Source organism: Elephantulus edwardii, unplaced genomic scaffold (genome assembly GCF_000299155.1).
Source record: "Elephantulus edwardii isolate Elephantulus edwardi_28Jun2011 unplaced genomic scaffold, EleEdw1.0 scaffold00124, whole genome shotgun sequence".
Classification (NCBI taxonomy): Eukaryota; Metazoa; Chordata; class Mammalia; order Macroscelidea; family Macroscelididae; genus Elephantulus; species Elephantulus edwardii.
In genome coordinates this window covers 7,199,812-7,213,423 of record NW_006399874.1, presented here as the reverse complement: position 1 = coordinate 7,213,423, position 13,612 = coordinate 7,199,812, and the positions used below count along the sequence as shown (strand labels likewise).

General features: G+C 38.1%; 1 protein-coding gene across 1 annotated transcript in view; it reads right to left on the bottom strand.

The window, feature by feature from the left end:
* Nucleotides 1–2,448: 2,448 nt before the first annotated feature.
* Nucleotides 2,449–13,612, bottom strand: part of PRIM2 (primase, DNA, polypeptide 2 (58kDa)) — a 443,510-nt gene continuing 432,346 nt past the window's right edge. The window contains exon 13 of the mRNA XM_006893148.1: nt 2,449–2,711. Within this exon, the coding sequence (XP_006893210.1) occupies nt 2,487–2,711 (225 nt within the window). The 3' untranslated portion in view covers nt 2,449–2,486. The remainder of the gene's footprint in view (nt 2,712–13,612) is intronic.

Here is a 13,612-nt window from a genome sequence, read left to right as displayed (position 1 = left end):
ACTGCAGCCTCCAATATGGATTGAGGCTCAATGTAAAAAAGACAAAGATTTTCACCACTGGACCAATTGGCAGCATCAGGATGGATGGTGAAGAGATTGAGATTGTTCACAGCTTTAGTTTGCTTGGCTCCACAGTCAACACTCTTGGCACCAGTAGCCAGGAAATTAAAAGGCGTATTGCCATGGGAAAGTCTGCTGTTAGGGACCTCTCCAGGGTACTGAAGAGCAATGATGTCTCTCTGGAGACTAAGGTGTGTCTGATACAGGCCATGGTCTTCACAATCACTTGTTATGCATCAGAGAGTTGGACAATGACCAAAGAGGACAGAAGGAAAATTGATGCCTTTGAGCTGTGGTGCTGGAGAAGAGTATTGAGAATACCATGGACTGCTAGGAAAACAAACTGATTCGTCCTGGAAAGGTTAAACCGGGTGGCTCCTTGGAGGCAAGGATTCTGAGGCTCCGTCTAACATACTTTGGATATGTTGTGAGGAGAGACCGGTCCTTGGAGAAGGACATCATGCTTGGGAGGGTGGAGGGACAGCGCAGGAAAGGAAGGCCCTCTATGAGGTGGATTGATTCAGTGACTGGGATAATCGGGATGGGAGTGTCAGAGACAGTGCGATTGGCACAGGACAGAGCAGAGTTTAGGGCTTTTGTACATAGGGTCCCTATGAGTTGCAAGCGACTAGATGGCACATAACAGCAACAACAACAACAACATCCTACCTGCTTGCCAAAGGTGGGCAAAAAAAAAAGAGCAAGGCATTACACTAGGGTGACCACAAATCATTCACAACATTTACTAAATTGAATCCCCTGTACTAAAAGTTTGTTCTAAAAAGCAGTGTATTAATAGCTGAAGGTAAGGAATTTGCCAAGCTTATTTGACATTTTAGGAGCTCTGACAGTCTAGTCCCTGGAGAGTTGTGCTGTGAGCCAAGAGGCCACACTTCTCTGCTTGTTCAAATCCACCCATGGCTCCTTAGGAGGAAGATGAGTAATCTCCTTGTGCTCCGAGAACCCACTGGGCGGTGAGCTCTGAAGCCCATTCCAATCAGACAGCAATGACTTTGATTTGACATTTTCTATCAGCCACCGGAGTATGTTACAGAAGGTAGAAGACGGGGGGCTGAAGCAATAATCAGACTTCTCCTGCATCCCTTTCCTTCAGTAACTGTTATGCCCTCTGTGTGAATGGGAAACAAGAGTTAAAAGAGTACCATCATCTTATATAATAAACCCCCTAGTTCATTAACAAATATATGTGACCATACAAATGTTTCTCTGAATTCTCCAGTTCTAATTCTCTTCATGGAGCTTTGGTGGCCTAGTGGGTAAGGAGATGCACTGTAAACCCAAAGGCAGGTGGTTTGAATCCATCAGATGCTCCAGAGAGAGAGAAATGTACAATCTCCTCTCTTGTGAGTTTACAGCCTCTGAAAACTTGCTTGAGGGTCTGACAGATTCCAGTGTACACAACAATTCACTACAGTAGATCTGTTGTTATTTAAAGGGCAAAAGTTCTCCATGTTGATGTGAAGAACCATAAAGTGCTGTCAAGTGCCATCAAGTTTTTACGACTCATAGTGACCCTCTATGGCTCTGAACAACAAATCGGAACTTTTCGTGATCCTGTACCATTTTCACCATCTCTGTCCTGCTCAAGCCCATTATGGCGGTCACTGTGTCAACTCATCTCGTTGAAGGTCCTCCTCCCTTTCCCTGGCCGTCTATCTTTCCCAGAACGGTGTCTCTAAGGACTGGTTCCTCTGACACTATGCCACAAATAAGTGAGACCAAATGTCACCATCCTTGCCTCTAAGGAGCCCTCTGGTTGCACTTTCTCCAAGAAAGAACTGTTTGTGCTTTTGGAACTCCACAGGATAATTAGGACTCTTCACCAACATCACAATTCAAAGGCATTGATTCTTCTGTCATCGTTATTGTCTAACTTTCAGATGACGTGAAAGCAGTTGAAAACACGATGGCCTGGATCAGACGTAGTTCTACTGTGATACACCAAAGTATACTTTAAAAAGTGAGTTAATGTCCAATCTGTTATCTATTAACAGGACTCTCCTGTCTACACACAAAAACACTCATATAACTCTCATGTACATTTCATATTTATTGACAAAATTAATCCAGAAAAAGGTTGTTTCAAAATTACAAAGACTTAAGTATTTAAAACGGTTTTCAGTTGCAATATTTCTAGGAGACTGTAACCACACTAGAAAGCTCTCTTTCCTACTTAAAATAAGATAAAAACCACACAATTCAAACCACATTTCTCTTTTTGTCAGGGCAAAATATAGTAAAAAAAAAAATCTTCATTTTTCATACATGTTCATTAAGAACTATGGACACATTTTGATGTCATTAAATTGGGTTAAGGTAAAAGAAGAAATTACACAAAAATGGTAAAAAAGGCAAAATAGGTCATGAAGGCTAGGGAGGAAAAAGGGTTACCAAAACTCTAACAATCAATCACTGAAATATTCTTCCAGACCCTCCATGTCCATTTCCACAGAGGAATTTAATGAGGCCAGAGCAGAGGATGCATCCTTGGCCTTTTGGATAGCTGGTTTTGGCTGAGGAGTTTCTGGTTGGGTAGACTCTTTCTTGATGTCTTTACCACCATTTAGAATCCGCTGGCTCTCAATGAAGAACTGATTAGGATGATTCAAAGAAAATCCACAATCATCAATCTGTACAAGAAAGCAAATTAGATTGCATTAATATAGTAAAACTTAATAAAGAGACTTCAAAAACTGTTCCAGTCATCACTTAAAAATCTTTTTATTATCTAAATATAGATCTCATTTATAATACCCATTCCACTTACATAGAATATTTCAAATGCCTCAAAAGACAGATAATTCTGAGCCAAATTAATTAGAGCTGAAATGGGCTAAGATTAAGATGCTTATCGTTTTCCATTAATGGCCTTAAAGGAAGTATTCTTCCTTTCTTGTGTCTCTTACACCAACAAGTTGGGGAGGCATGTGCAATTCAGACAGTTTCACTTCCCACCTTGTCACATGGTTTTATTACTACCTAGGTAATATGAACCTGATAGCACGTACTCAAGCCCTACAAGACCATCTTCCTTACTGGGCATTTTGGACCCAAGGGCTCAAGACAATAAACTCTGAAAACGGCGCTGTTCATTTCTTGTGACTTTCAGTATGACTCCCCATCAGTTTTTGGGCTTTTATGTGAACACTTATATGAGGAATTTTGCCTCCTGGATTTGAACCCCAAATCCACCACTTATCATGTTTTAATCAGAATGAGCTATTAAAACGTTAAGGGTGCCCAAATTCATGTTCCCAGGTTAATTTCAGGTCTCTACCCAACTTAAGTTCCACACAGCTAGTCAACATTTCAAATGGCTCAAAGTGAGGCACTCACCCTTACCCCGCCCTTGCCTTTCACAGTTAGTATGGCATCACCATCTGCTCTGTGAGCAATACTGGACACTTCTCTTTCCCTTATCTCCCAAGCTCTTGTCTCTGTTTCAAGTCATACCCTTTCTCTTTCTGGGTTCTCCTCCCATTCCCATTGAGTTGATGTTCCTCACTAAAATATGCTCTTCTGGCCAAGGTCAATAACAATCCAGATAGTAGTCAATCATTGAAACCTGTAAAATTTTATGAACTTCTGGTGTTTTCTATCAGAAATCACAGAAACACTGCAAAGCATAATAAAAGCGTAGGCCCTTAGGGTTCCTCCAACAACTTGTGCAAAATTGTGTCATTTCTCATATTAGACATAATGATTTTCTCACATCAGTCTGTCTTCCCCTGCCACCCTCACCTTTAGATCGGAAGTTCTTGAGAGCAGGGACCTATACAATTCATTACTTTAATTCCCCAATCAAACCAAATCCACAACAGTCAAGCAGAGTCTGACTCATAACAGTCCTATAATACAATGTGGGGGCTGTAAACCTTTACAAGAACAGACACCCTCATCTTTTTCCTGTGGAGTCTGGTGGATTCTAACCACTTTCTTCCTCTAGGCTGTATTACTAGATTTTAACAGCTATGTGTTGGCTAGCAGTCTAATACATCACCTGCAATGGGTTTCTTCATTTAGATATCTAGCACAGGGAATCTCATTTAATGTGATAGACTCACCAACTCTGAGTCAGTTCTGACTCACAGCATTCCTTCATCAGATTTCCAAGGTTCTAAGCTGTAAGGAGCCTGCCCATCTTTTGCCAAAGAGTCTCTGGTGCATTTGAACTGCTAGAGACTTGCAGCCTGTGGGTGTGTAAAGTAACTCATTCTAGACAGATGTCCCACATATAATATGATGTAAAAATCTCCCAAAGCAACCCAATTTAATGTCTTTATTAATCTTAGACTTTGTGTTGTCTCAGAAAATATTTTTTTCTTTTACTATTTCTACTGAGGCTCACAAAAAGATTCCCAAGCTCATAATTTTCTGCTAATATATTTTATCAAATCCTATTACTAAACTTAAGGATTACATTTAAATTTTAATACCACTCAAATTACCCATTATGCCTATTCTTTTGTACTCAATGAGCTTTTAGGATGGTATCAACACTTCAGTATTTGAAAACTCAGCATGCTTTTCCATATTTTCATTTTAAAAATCTATTTCTGTTGTTGCTACCTACTGTCGAGTACAACTCATAGCAACCTTATGAACAACAGATCTGAACCTTGGGCCATCCTGTACCATCCTCACAATCTCTGACACACTTGAGCCCACTGCTGCAGTTTCTTTCTGTGTCAATCTACCTGGTTGAGGGCCTTTCTCTCTTTTGCCATCCCTCCACCTTCTCAAGCACGTTATCACTCTCCAAGGAATAGCCTCTGCTAGCAACTTGCCCAAAGAATAGGAGATGAATCTTTATCATCTTTGCCTCCAACGAGCACTCTGGCTGCACCTTCTCCAAGACATCTGATTGTTCTTTTAGCAGTCCATGGGTTAATGAGTACTCTTCTCCAACACCATAGTTCAAAAGCATCATGTTCTTTTGTCATCTTTATTCACTGTCCAGCTCTCAGCAGTGTAGCAAGTGCTTGAAAGGACCATGTCCTGTATCAGGCATTACTTAGTCCTCACAATAACATCATCATTTCTCAATGACTGGAAAGGTCTCTGACTGCAGACTTTCCCAGTGCAAAACATCTCCCGATACCTTGACTGCTGATATCATGTGTACAGATTATCGACCCAAGTAAGATGAAATCTTTTGACAGTTTTAATCTCTTTTCCACTTACCATGATGTTGCTTATTGGTCCAGTGGTGAGAATTTTTTTTTTCTTGAGGTTGAGATGCAATCCTTATTGAAGGTTGTAGTCTTTGATCCTTTGTGACAAGCACTTCAAGTTCTTTTCACTTTCAGCAAGCAAACTTGTGCCATCTGCATAATGAAGGTTATTGATGAGTCTTCTTCCAGTCCTGATGCCATATTCTTCTTCAAATCGTCCAGCTCCTCAAATAATTTGCTCAGCATACACCTTGAATAGGTTTGAAGAGAGGATACAACCATGACACACACCTTTCCTAATCACTCAATGTTCCCTTGCTCTGTTCACAGCCTATTTGATCTAACTATAGGTTTTGCATGAGGACAATTAAGTGTTCTGGGACTCCCATTCTTCTCAATGTTAACCATAATTTGTTATGATCCACACTGTCAATAAAACACAAGTAGACTGCCTTCTGGTACTCTGTGCCAGAGTCTACCTGACATCATCAATGATATCCCTGGTGCCACAGTCTCTTCTAAATCCAGCTTGAACTTTTCTATATACTATTTTTGAATGATCTTCAACACAATTTTGCTTGCCTGTGATATTAATGATATTGTTTGGTAACTTCCAGAATCTGTTGGATCATCTTTCTTGAGAATGGGAACAAGTATGGATATCTTCCTGTCAGCATGTTGGAGAGCCGCCGTCCTCCAAATTTCCTGGCCTAGACTGGTAAGCACATGCAAGGCTGCATCTATCATTTAAAGTATGTAAATTGATAGCCCATTGTTTCCTGGGACATTATTTTTTGTCAATGTCTTCAGTACAGCTTGAACTTCTTCATTCATAACCACTGGATCTTGACAATACAGTACTTTCTGAAATATTTAAGTGTTGGCTAATTATTTTGATACAGTGATTCTGTGTTTTCTCTTCATCTTTGTTTGATGCTTTCTGGATTATTAAAAAATTTTCCCATAGCATCTCTCAGTACTGCAACATGAGGCTTGAATTTGTTTTTCAGTTCTTTTAGCTTGAGAAAAGCCGACTGAATTATTTCTTTTCTGTTTTCTGGTTCTAGGTCTTTGCACACTCCATTACAATATTTTGGTCTGTCTTCCCAAACTGCACTCTTGAAATCTTCTGTTCAGCTTTTACTTCAAAATCTTACCCTTTGTTTTGGTTTCCTGACACTCTAGCGCAATTTTAAGAGTCTCTTCTGACATCCATTTTTAGGTTTTTTTCTCTCCTCTGTCTTTGTAGTGACCATTTTCTCTCTTCATGGATGATATCCTTAATATCATCCCACTACTCATCTGGTATTCAATCACTGGTACTCAATGCTTCAAACCTATTCCATCCCCCCCTTTTTTCTTTTTTTAAATTTATTATTGATTTCAATGAAAATTTACAGAGATTTTGGATTTCCATTCATTCATTGTTGCACTTTTACCCCCTCCCAACCCTCCCCCCTAGTATACTACCCTCTTCGAAAAGTAAAAGAAAAATTCTTTCATTGTTTTACAATCACGCCCGCCCAGGTCCACTCCACTATAAAACCTTCACTCTGGACTCCTGTCATGACAAAAATACCTAATAACATATCCCTCTTAAACAGTTTTCTCCCTCATCTGTTTCAATTCAGTATACATTATTAAACCCATCTTTCTCAGTCTACCCCCAACCCCAAGGTCAGTCCTGTTTTACAACAGTGGTACCATGCTGTATTTGTCCTTTTGTGACTGAGATACTTCACTCAGCATAATGTCCTCCAGAGCCACCCATTTTTAATAATATTGCATAAGTTCCTTGTTTTTCAATGCAGCATAGTATTCCATTGTGTGAATATAACACAGTTTCTCTATCCATTCATTTGTTGATGGGCACTTAGGTTGTTTCCAACTTCTTGCTATTGTGAACAAAGGTGTGATAAACATGGGTGTGCAAATATCTGCTTGGATGTCATTTATGGTCTCTTTGGGGTGTATTCCCAGAAGTAGAATTGCTGGGCCAAACGGTATCTCTACTTGCAACTTTTTGAGAAAGCGCCATACCGCCTTCCACAGTGGTTGCACCATTTTACACTTCCACCAACAGTGAATAAAGGTTCCAGTTTTTCCATAACGTCGCCAGCATTTGTTGCTTGTTGTTCTGTTAAATTTTGCTATTCTTACTGGGGTGAGATGATATCTCATAGTTGTTTTGATTTATATCTCTCTTAGAGCTAGGGATTTTGAACATTTCTTCATTTATCTGTTAGCCATCTAAATGTCTCCTTTGGTCAAGTGCCTGTTCATATCCTGTGCCCATTTTTCTATTGCATTATTTACCTTTATCTTTTTGTGGTGCTCAAGTATTTTATAAATTCTGGATATATGTCCCTTATCTGATATGTCATTACTAAATACTTTTTCCCAGTCTGTGGCTTCCCTTTTTACCCTGTTGGAGAAGTTTTTGGATGTGCGTAGGGATTTGATTCTTAGAAGGTCCCACTCATCTATTTTATTTTCTCCTGGTTGTAGGTCAAACCTATTCTTAATATGATTTTTAAAGTCAGGTGTGATAGACTCAAGATCACATTTTGGTCTTGAGTACTTGTTTTCATTTTCTTCAGCCTCAATGTGAGCGTGCACAGGAGTGATTGATGATCTGTTCCATAGTCAGCATCTGGCTTTGTTTTGATTGCTGATATTGAATTTCTCCAGTGTTCCCTTACATAGATATAGTCAATGTGATTTCTATGCTGTTCATGCGGTGATGTCCATACTGTTTGTTAATGCTAATGTTTGTGTTTTGTTTTTTTTTTTTAATGCATTTGCAATGAATTAGGCTATTGAATACACAAAAAGCTCCAAATCCCCTAATCTTAGTTAATGAAATACCTTCCTTCAATATAGAAAGGACTTATTTAATGACAACTATGTGGATCAGTGAGTTGCACTGCCAATGCAAGGCCAAGTGAGTCAAATTCACAAGCGGCTCCATGGGAGGAAGATGAGCAATTTTCTCTCATGCAATTTACAGCTTCTGAAAACCCTCTAGAGGGTCAGTGCTGTGTTTCTAACTTGACAGCACATAGCAACAATAACATGGCAGATAGGAGCCCTGGTACTGTGCTGAGTTAAGTGTTGTGCGGCTAACCAAAAGGCAGCAGCTAACTCGCCAGCCATTTTCAGAAAAAAGAAGATGCACTATGCTTCCTTATGAGCAGCTCTACTCTGACAGTGCTATAGGACTGTTAGGAGTCCAAATCAACGGAGCAGCACTCGGTTCGGTTTTATGTGCTAGACATTGTTCCAAGCGTCATTCAGACAGACACATACATTCACTTAATATTTTCCTCAGTTTTTCAGACGAAGCATCTGCTAACAGGTAACTTGCCCAATATCACATAATTATAAGATAGGTGGAGAGACAGCAAACCAGTCCCAAAGTCAGCATTCATGTAACAAGAAAGTTCCTTGTACCAAGGGTAATGATTTCCAATGGCGCTCACTCATTAAAATCATAAATCTTTATGAATTCTTTTCTACTAGGATGTAGCTTAAGAGTAAAATAATATATGCAAAGACGTTTTTCCTAAAATATCAAACTCCTGCCTGAATTACTTTTTTTCATATTTGATCAATGGGAGTCAAACTGAGTTGATCAAATACAACACCCAACTCAATTAAAATGTTCCCCTTCTCTTGCCTTCTGCAGTTGAATCTGACAACAAAAGAACATTCTTTAGTTAATTATTTTTCTTTCTTTAGGAAACATTTGCACAAACTCAGAAGCCATTATATTTTGTGCATCTACTTATATATTTATCACTTTTTACATAGCCTACTAATCTTTAGGCTGAATGACTTGCCTATAGCTGACATCTAATAAATATTTGGTGAGCTGTATTCAGAATCAGCCATTGTATATGAGCTATGCATTTCCCATATTAACTAAAAAAAAACTACTGTGTAAAAGGCCATGCTATGAGCAAGTAGTTTTCAGTGTGCACACATTTGACTAAGATTAACTCTAGAGAAAGTCCCAGTCTACTAAGACAGATACTTAAAAACCACCATCAAGAATGGAAAAGTGGTAAGGGTCACAGATAAAGATCTACAAACCACAGCAGAGAGAACTTCTGGCAGTGGAGATCAAGGAAAGCTTTGTGAGAGGCGTGTCATTTGAGTTGGGACAGGAAAGCTAGAGAGAATACAGAGCTGGGATAATAGCAGAAAAGGGCATTACAAGCAGCAGGACCTCCTGAGCAAGGTAAAGAGAACATACTGGGAAAGCAAGTAGTTCAAATGGCCTGGTGTGAAAGGCACATGAAGGGGAATAATGTGAAATGAGGTTAGAAAGACTGGCTGGGGCCAAAGCTCAGAGCCTTGAAAACCATGGTAAACAGTCCAGACCTAAATCTGTGGGCAACAGGGAGTCACTAAAGATCCTTGATTAAGGAGGTAATGTGATTGGAGTTATGCATAATATTATAGAGGATTAAAATAGATTAGTAGTGCAAGAATGGAGTTGCTTTCAGGATCCAAAAAGAAGGCTCCTGACAGATGGATCGGTACACAGAAACATGGTCTCTTCTGGTACATTTTGCACCCCAGGATTCTCTTAGTTAGTTACTGATCCAATTTGAGCAATCATTTCTAGGACCTTCAGTATATAGCAGATTGAGAGTATACAGACGGATCTTCTTTAGAGTATTTGAAGTCATCGTCTGGACGAATAAGAACAAATTTTTACCTCCTCCTTTGCTGCTTAATTAAAAAATTTCAAAACCAGTTCTTTGATTTAGAGTGTGTGTGTGTGTGTGTGTGTGATATCTAAATGTTTAGTAGCAATGGGATCATCTATGACCTTCCAAGATTTGATTTTTCACACTCAATTCATTAAGAAGTTGGGAAGTCAATAAAAAGTTTACTTTTTTCCAAGATGCTTCATAAATAGTTATTTTGATGCATAGTACAATTCAGTCAGAAAGCTTTAAGTTTTAGAAATGGAGAATGTTGGAAATTGGCAAGGAGCTTAGAGATGCTTTAAATAGGTTGGGCAACTTATTCTTGGTTATATGTTTCTTTATTATGTTTTGCCCAATTAGACATCTAATAATATCTGCAAAGGAAAACCCTGCTCTGCCTTTCCATTCTGCCACATTAGTTTGGAATCCCAAAGTACTGCCAAGGGTATAAAACAAGATCAGCTGGAATCCAGATGAAACGGGGGCGATGAGGAGGATGTGTGAAGGCCTTTATGGACACATTATAAATTTAAGATTTTGCCTTAAGAACACCGGGAAGCCACTGAAGATTTTGAAGAAGGATACTGAAATAATAAGATTCCTCTGTTTTAAAGATTGCTCCAGCAGCTGTAAGGAGAGAAAAAAAATGGGATGGGACATGTGTAGATGCTAGGAAATTAGTTACAAAGAAACTGTAGTGGTCCAGGAGAGAGAAGATGGTGGCTTCTAGCCCAGTATTCTAATTGATATCCATATGATAACTCTGAGTCATTATAACAAGGTTTAATTATATTTGGTATACTCTGTTTAAGATTGCAGGAGAAGGTGTGATATGTTTTAATGACATTTCTATAGAAATGTATCTGGTGGGGGGAAACGAAATCATGTTCAATCATTTGGAAGCTAGGACCGGGAATAACTCAGTGCCCAAAGAGGTCTATTTCTAAATAATAATGATAATACAGAATATTTCAAATTAAAATTCAGAGGCACAAGTATTTTCATTTACACACAGAGCATGCAGAATGTATAAAACCCCCCATACTAAAGTACACAATTATTTTGAATGCTGCTTCCTAAAAAATACTGAGTCAAACACATTTCAAGGAAGCCAGCTTCTGACATCTACTAAATGATTCTCTCTCAAACATTTCTTGGAATCAACATATTTTCACACACAATAACCTTCACACAAACATATATCTCATATTTCTGCCACAGTAAATGTAGGTTTTGAATGAATAGAAGCAATATTGTTTTACCTATGGGATCTTCAGGTTTTAATCAAGAGATTTTGCAGTGACAGTTTATAATGAGGCAGCTGGTATTACCAAAAAAGCCATATGGAACTATCAAAGTGCTGCTGCAAATGGTATCAATTAACTGGTTCATTTTCAAAACTTTCATTTAAATGTGATTTGATCAGAAGGCTCAGGAAAATAAACATTGGGTGTTCTGTGGGGAGAGGTGATAGGGGGTAGGCAGAACCCTGACAATAAAAATAGATCCTATTTTTAAATTAAAAGAGAGTAACAGAGGAAGAAAGAGATTTACATCTATAATAGGGCACCTAATAAATAAAAAAACCTTTTATATCACTTTAATATGAAGTTTAAATTACACTCTTTCACTATATGGGAATATTTAGATATGTATCTTTTTAATATCTTTATCAATCTAAGGTAGTTTTAAAAATTGTGTTAACAGCAACAATATTCTAAGGGAACACTCAATAGGAGGAGTAAGTTACAAAAACAGGTTTGAGAATGAAAAAAAAATCACTCCTATTTTTTAGTGATTATGTCACAAGCTAAATTTTAATATTCATCTCCTTTTTTAAAAAAAAGAAAGACATTGGTTCTGACTTCAGTTTATGAAAGTTCTAAAGCTTCTCAATTAAGAATCCACAAATAATTAAGAACAGATATGAAATTAAAACTCTCAAGCTGAGCAAGGAAATTAAGAATGTCATCTTCAAGGGAAAGAGTCATAAAACAGTGCCGAAAATGCCTACCATGTCGCTTAGCTGTTAAGGTTCCTATTTTGACAAAAGAAATGAAATTTTGTTGTTACATGCCTTTAAATCCTGTTTAAGTAAATCCAAGAGTTTTTAAATGAATGTAATTCAAGAATCAGGTATAGTCAAAAGACAATTTACTGTTAGCATCCTCTAAATCTCACCAGAGGCAGGGGTTCTAACCCCTTTCGCTCCATTCACCAGCTGTGGTACCCTTGGCAAGTCATTTAGAATCTCTGAGCTGCAGTTACTTCACATCCAAGTGGCAAAGGTTGGAGTATGTGCCCTCTTAAAGTTCTTCCATGTTTATTATTGTATGACTCTAAATAAAAAACTGTTAAAGACTTCCACAGTGGTTATTACAAATGAATACTAAATTACTTCTTTTTTATATTTTATTATTTTTATATGGATTTGCTCTCAAAGAACACTGAAATTGGACAGCCTGGATTTCAATCCAAGTTCCATTCACCCACTAGCCATTTGACCTTGCATGTGTTAGTAACTCAGCTTCTCTAAAATTTATTCTTAAAAAAAAAAGGATAAAAATAGTCTCCGCCTGAAGTGCTGGAATGTGGGCCAAAGGTGCTAGTGCGTTCCAAGTACTCAGTGCTGGACATCAGCATGCATTCAAAGTTGGCTTGTATTACTTTCGTTTTCGTTGTAATAACAAAGTAGAAAATACAATGTAATAGTATTAAACACAATGAAAAATTACAATAATGGTATTTTTATAGAAGATAGTTTATGAAATAATTTATCAAATAAATTCTGCAGAAGAATTATTCCATTAAGACTAAATAGAAAATACATAAAAACAGAAGAGTTAACATGGATGGTAACTGATGATGTATTCATTAAATGCAGTATCTTTTTGGGAGGATCATGGAGACTTCTGAAGTCTTGAAAAACTCCATGGAACTCAGAAAACTAGACATATGCACTAAAAGACAAAGTGTTTCAAGAGGGACCTAGACCTTCACAATCCATTTTGAATGCCTCTCTCAGGTAAGGAACGCATGCTTTCAGTTCGTGTTTGCAAACTAGAGGTCCTTAAGCTCTAATTTCACCTATAAACATGGTCTGCACCTTAAATCTTTATCAACTATTAATGCTTCAAACAGGGTATGAATTCTTCAGTGCACCATAGTTCTTAGCTGTACTCTCTGGTTTTAATCAAAGCCATCTTCATTTTGGGCTATTTTTTGACCTCTTTTTATAACCTCTACTTTCAGAACCTACTATGTGACAGACATTCTACATTCCTCTTATAATTCTTTTAGCAGCCTTATACTTAAAAAGATGGCAAGATAAGAACCCCATTCCAATGCCTCTCCTGCAGTTAGAGGTCCATGTAGTACCAAGTTCTATTAAGATAAAGAAAGAGATTTGGAAAAGTGGACAACAGTAGCTTGAGATCACGGCCACAACTTTGAAGGACTGGTTTTTCTAAAATGGCAAAAATGTTCCTGGTACAGCTGTGGTAAAGATGGCAGATCTAGGGGTGGGGGTAAGACTGAGAAAAACTGGATGAAATATGTTTACAGCATTGAAGTCTACGGGGGAGAGAATAGTCTAAGAGTATTGTATTTTAGGGCATTATTTTTATCGTAGGAGTA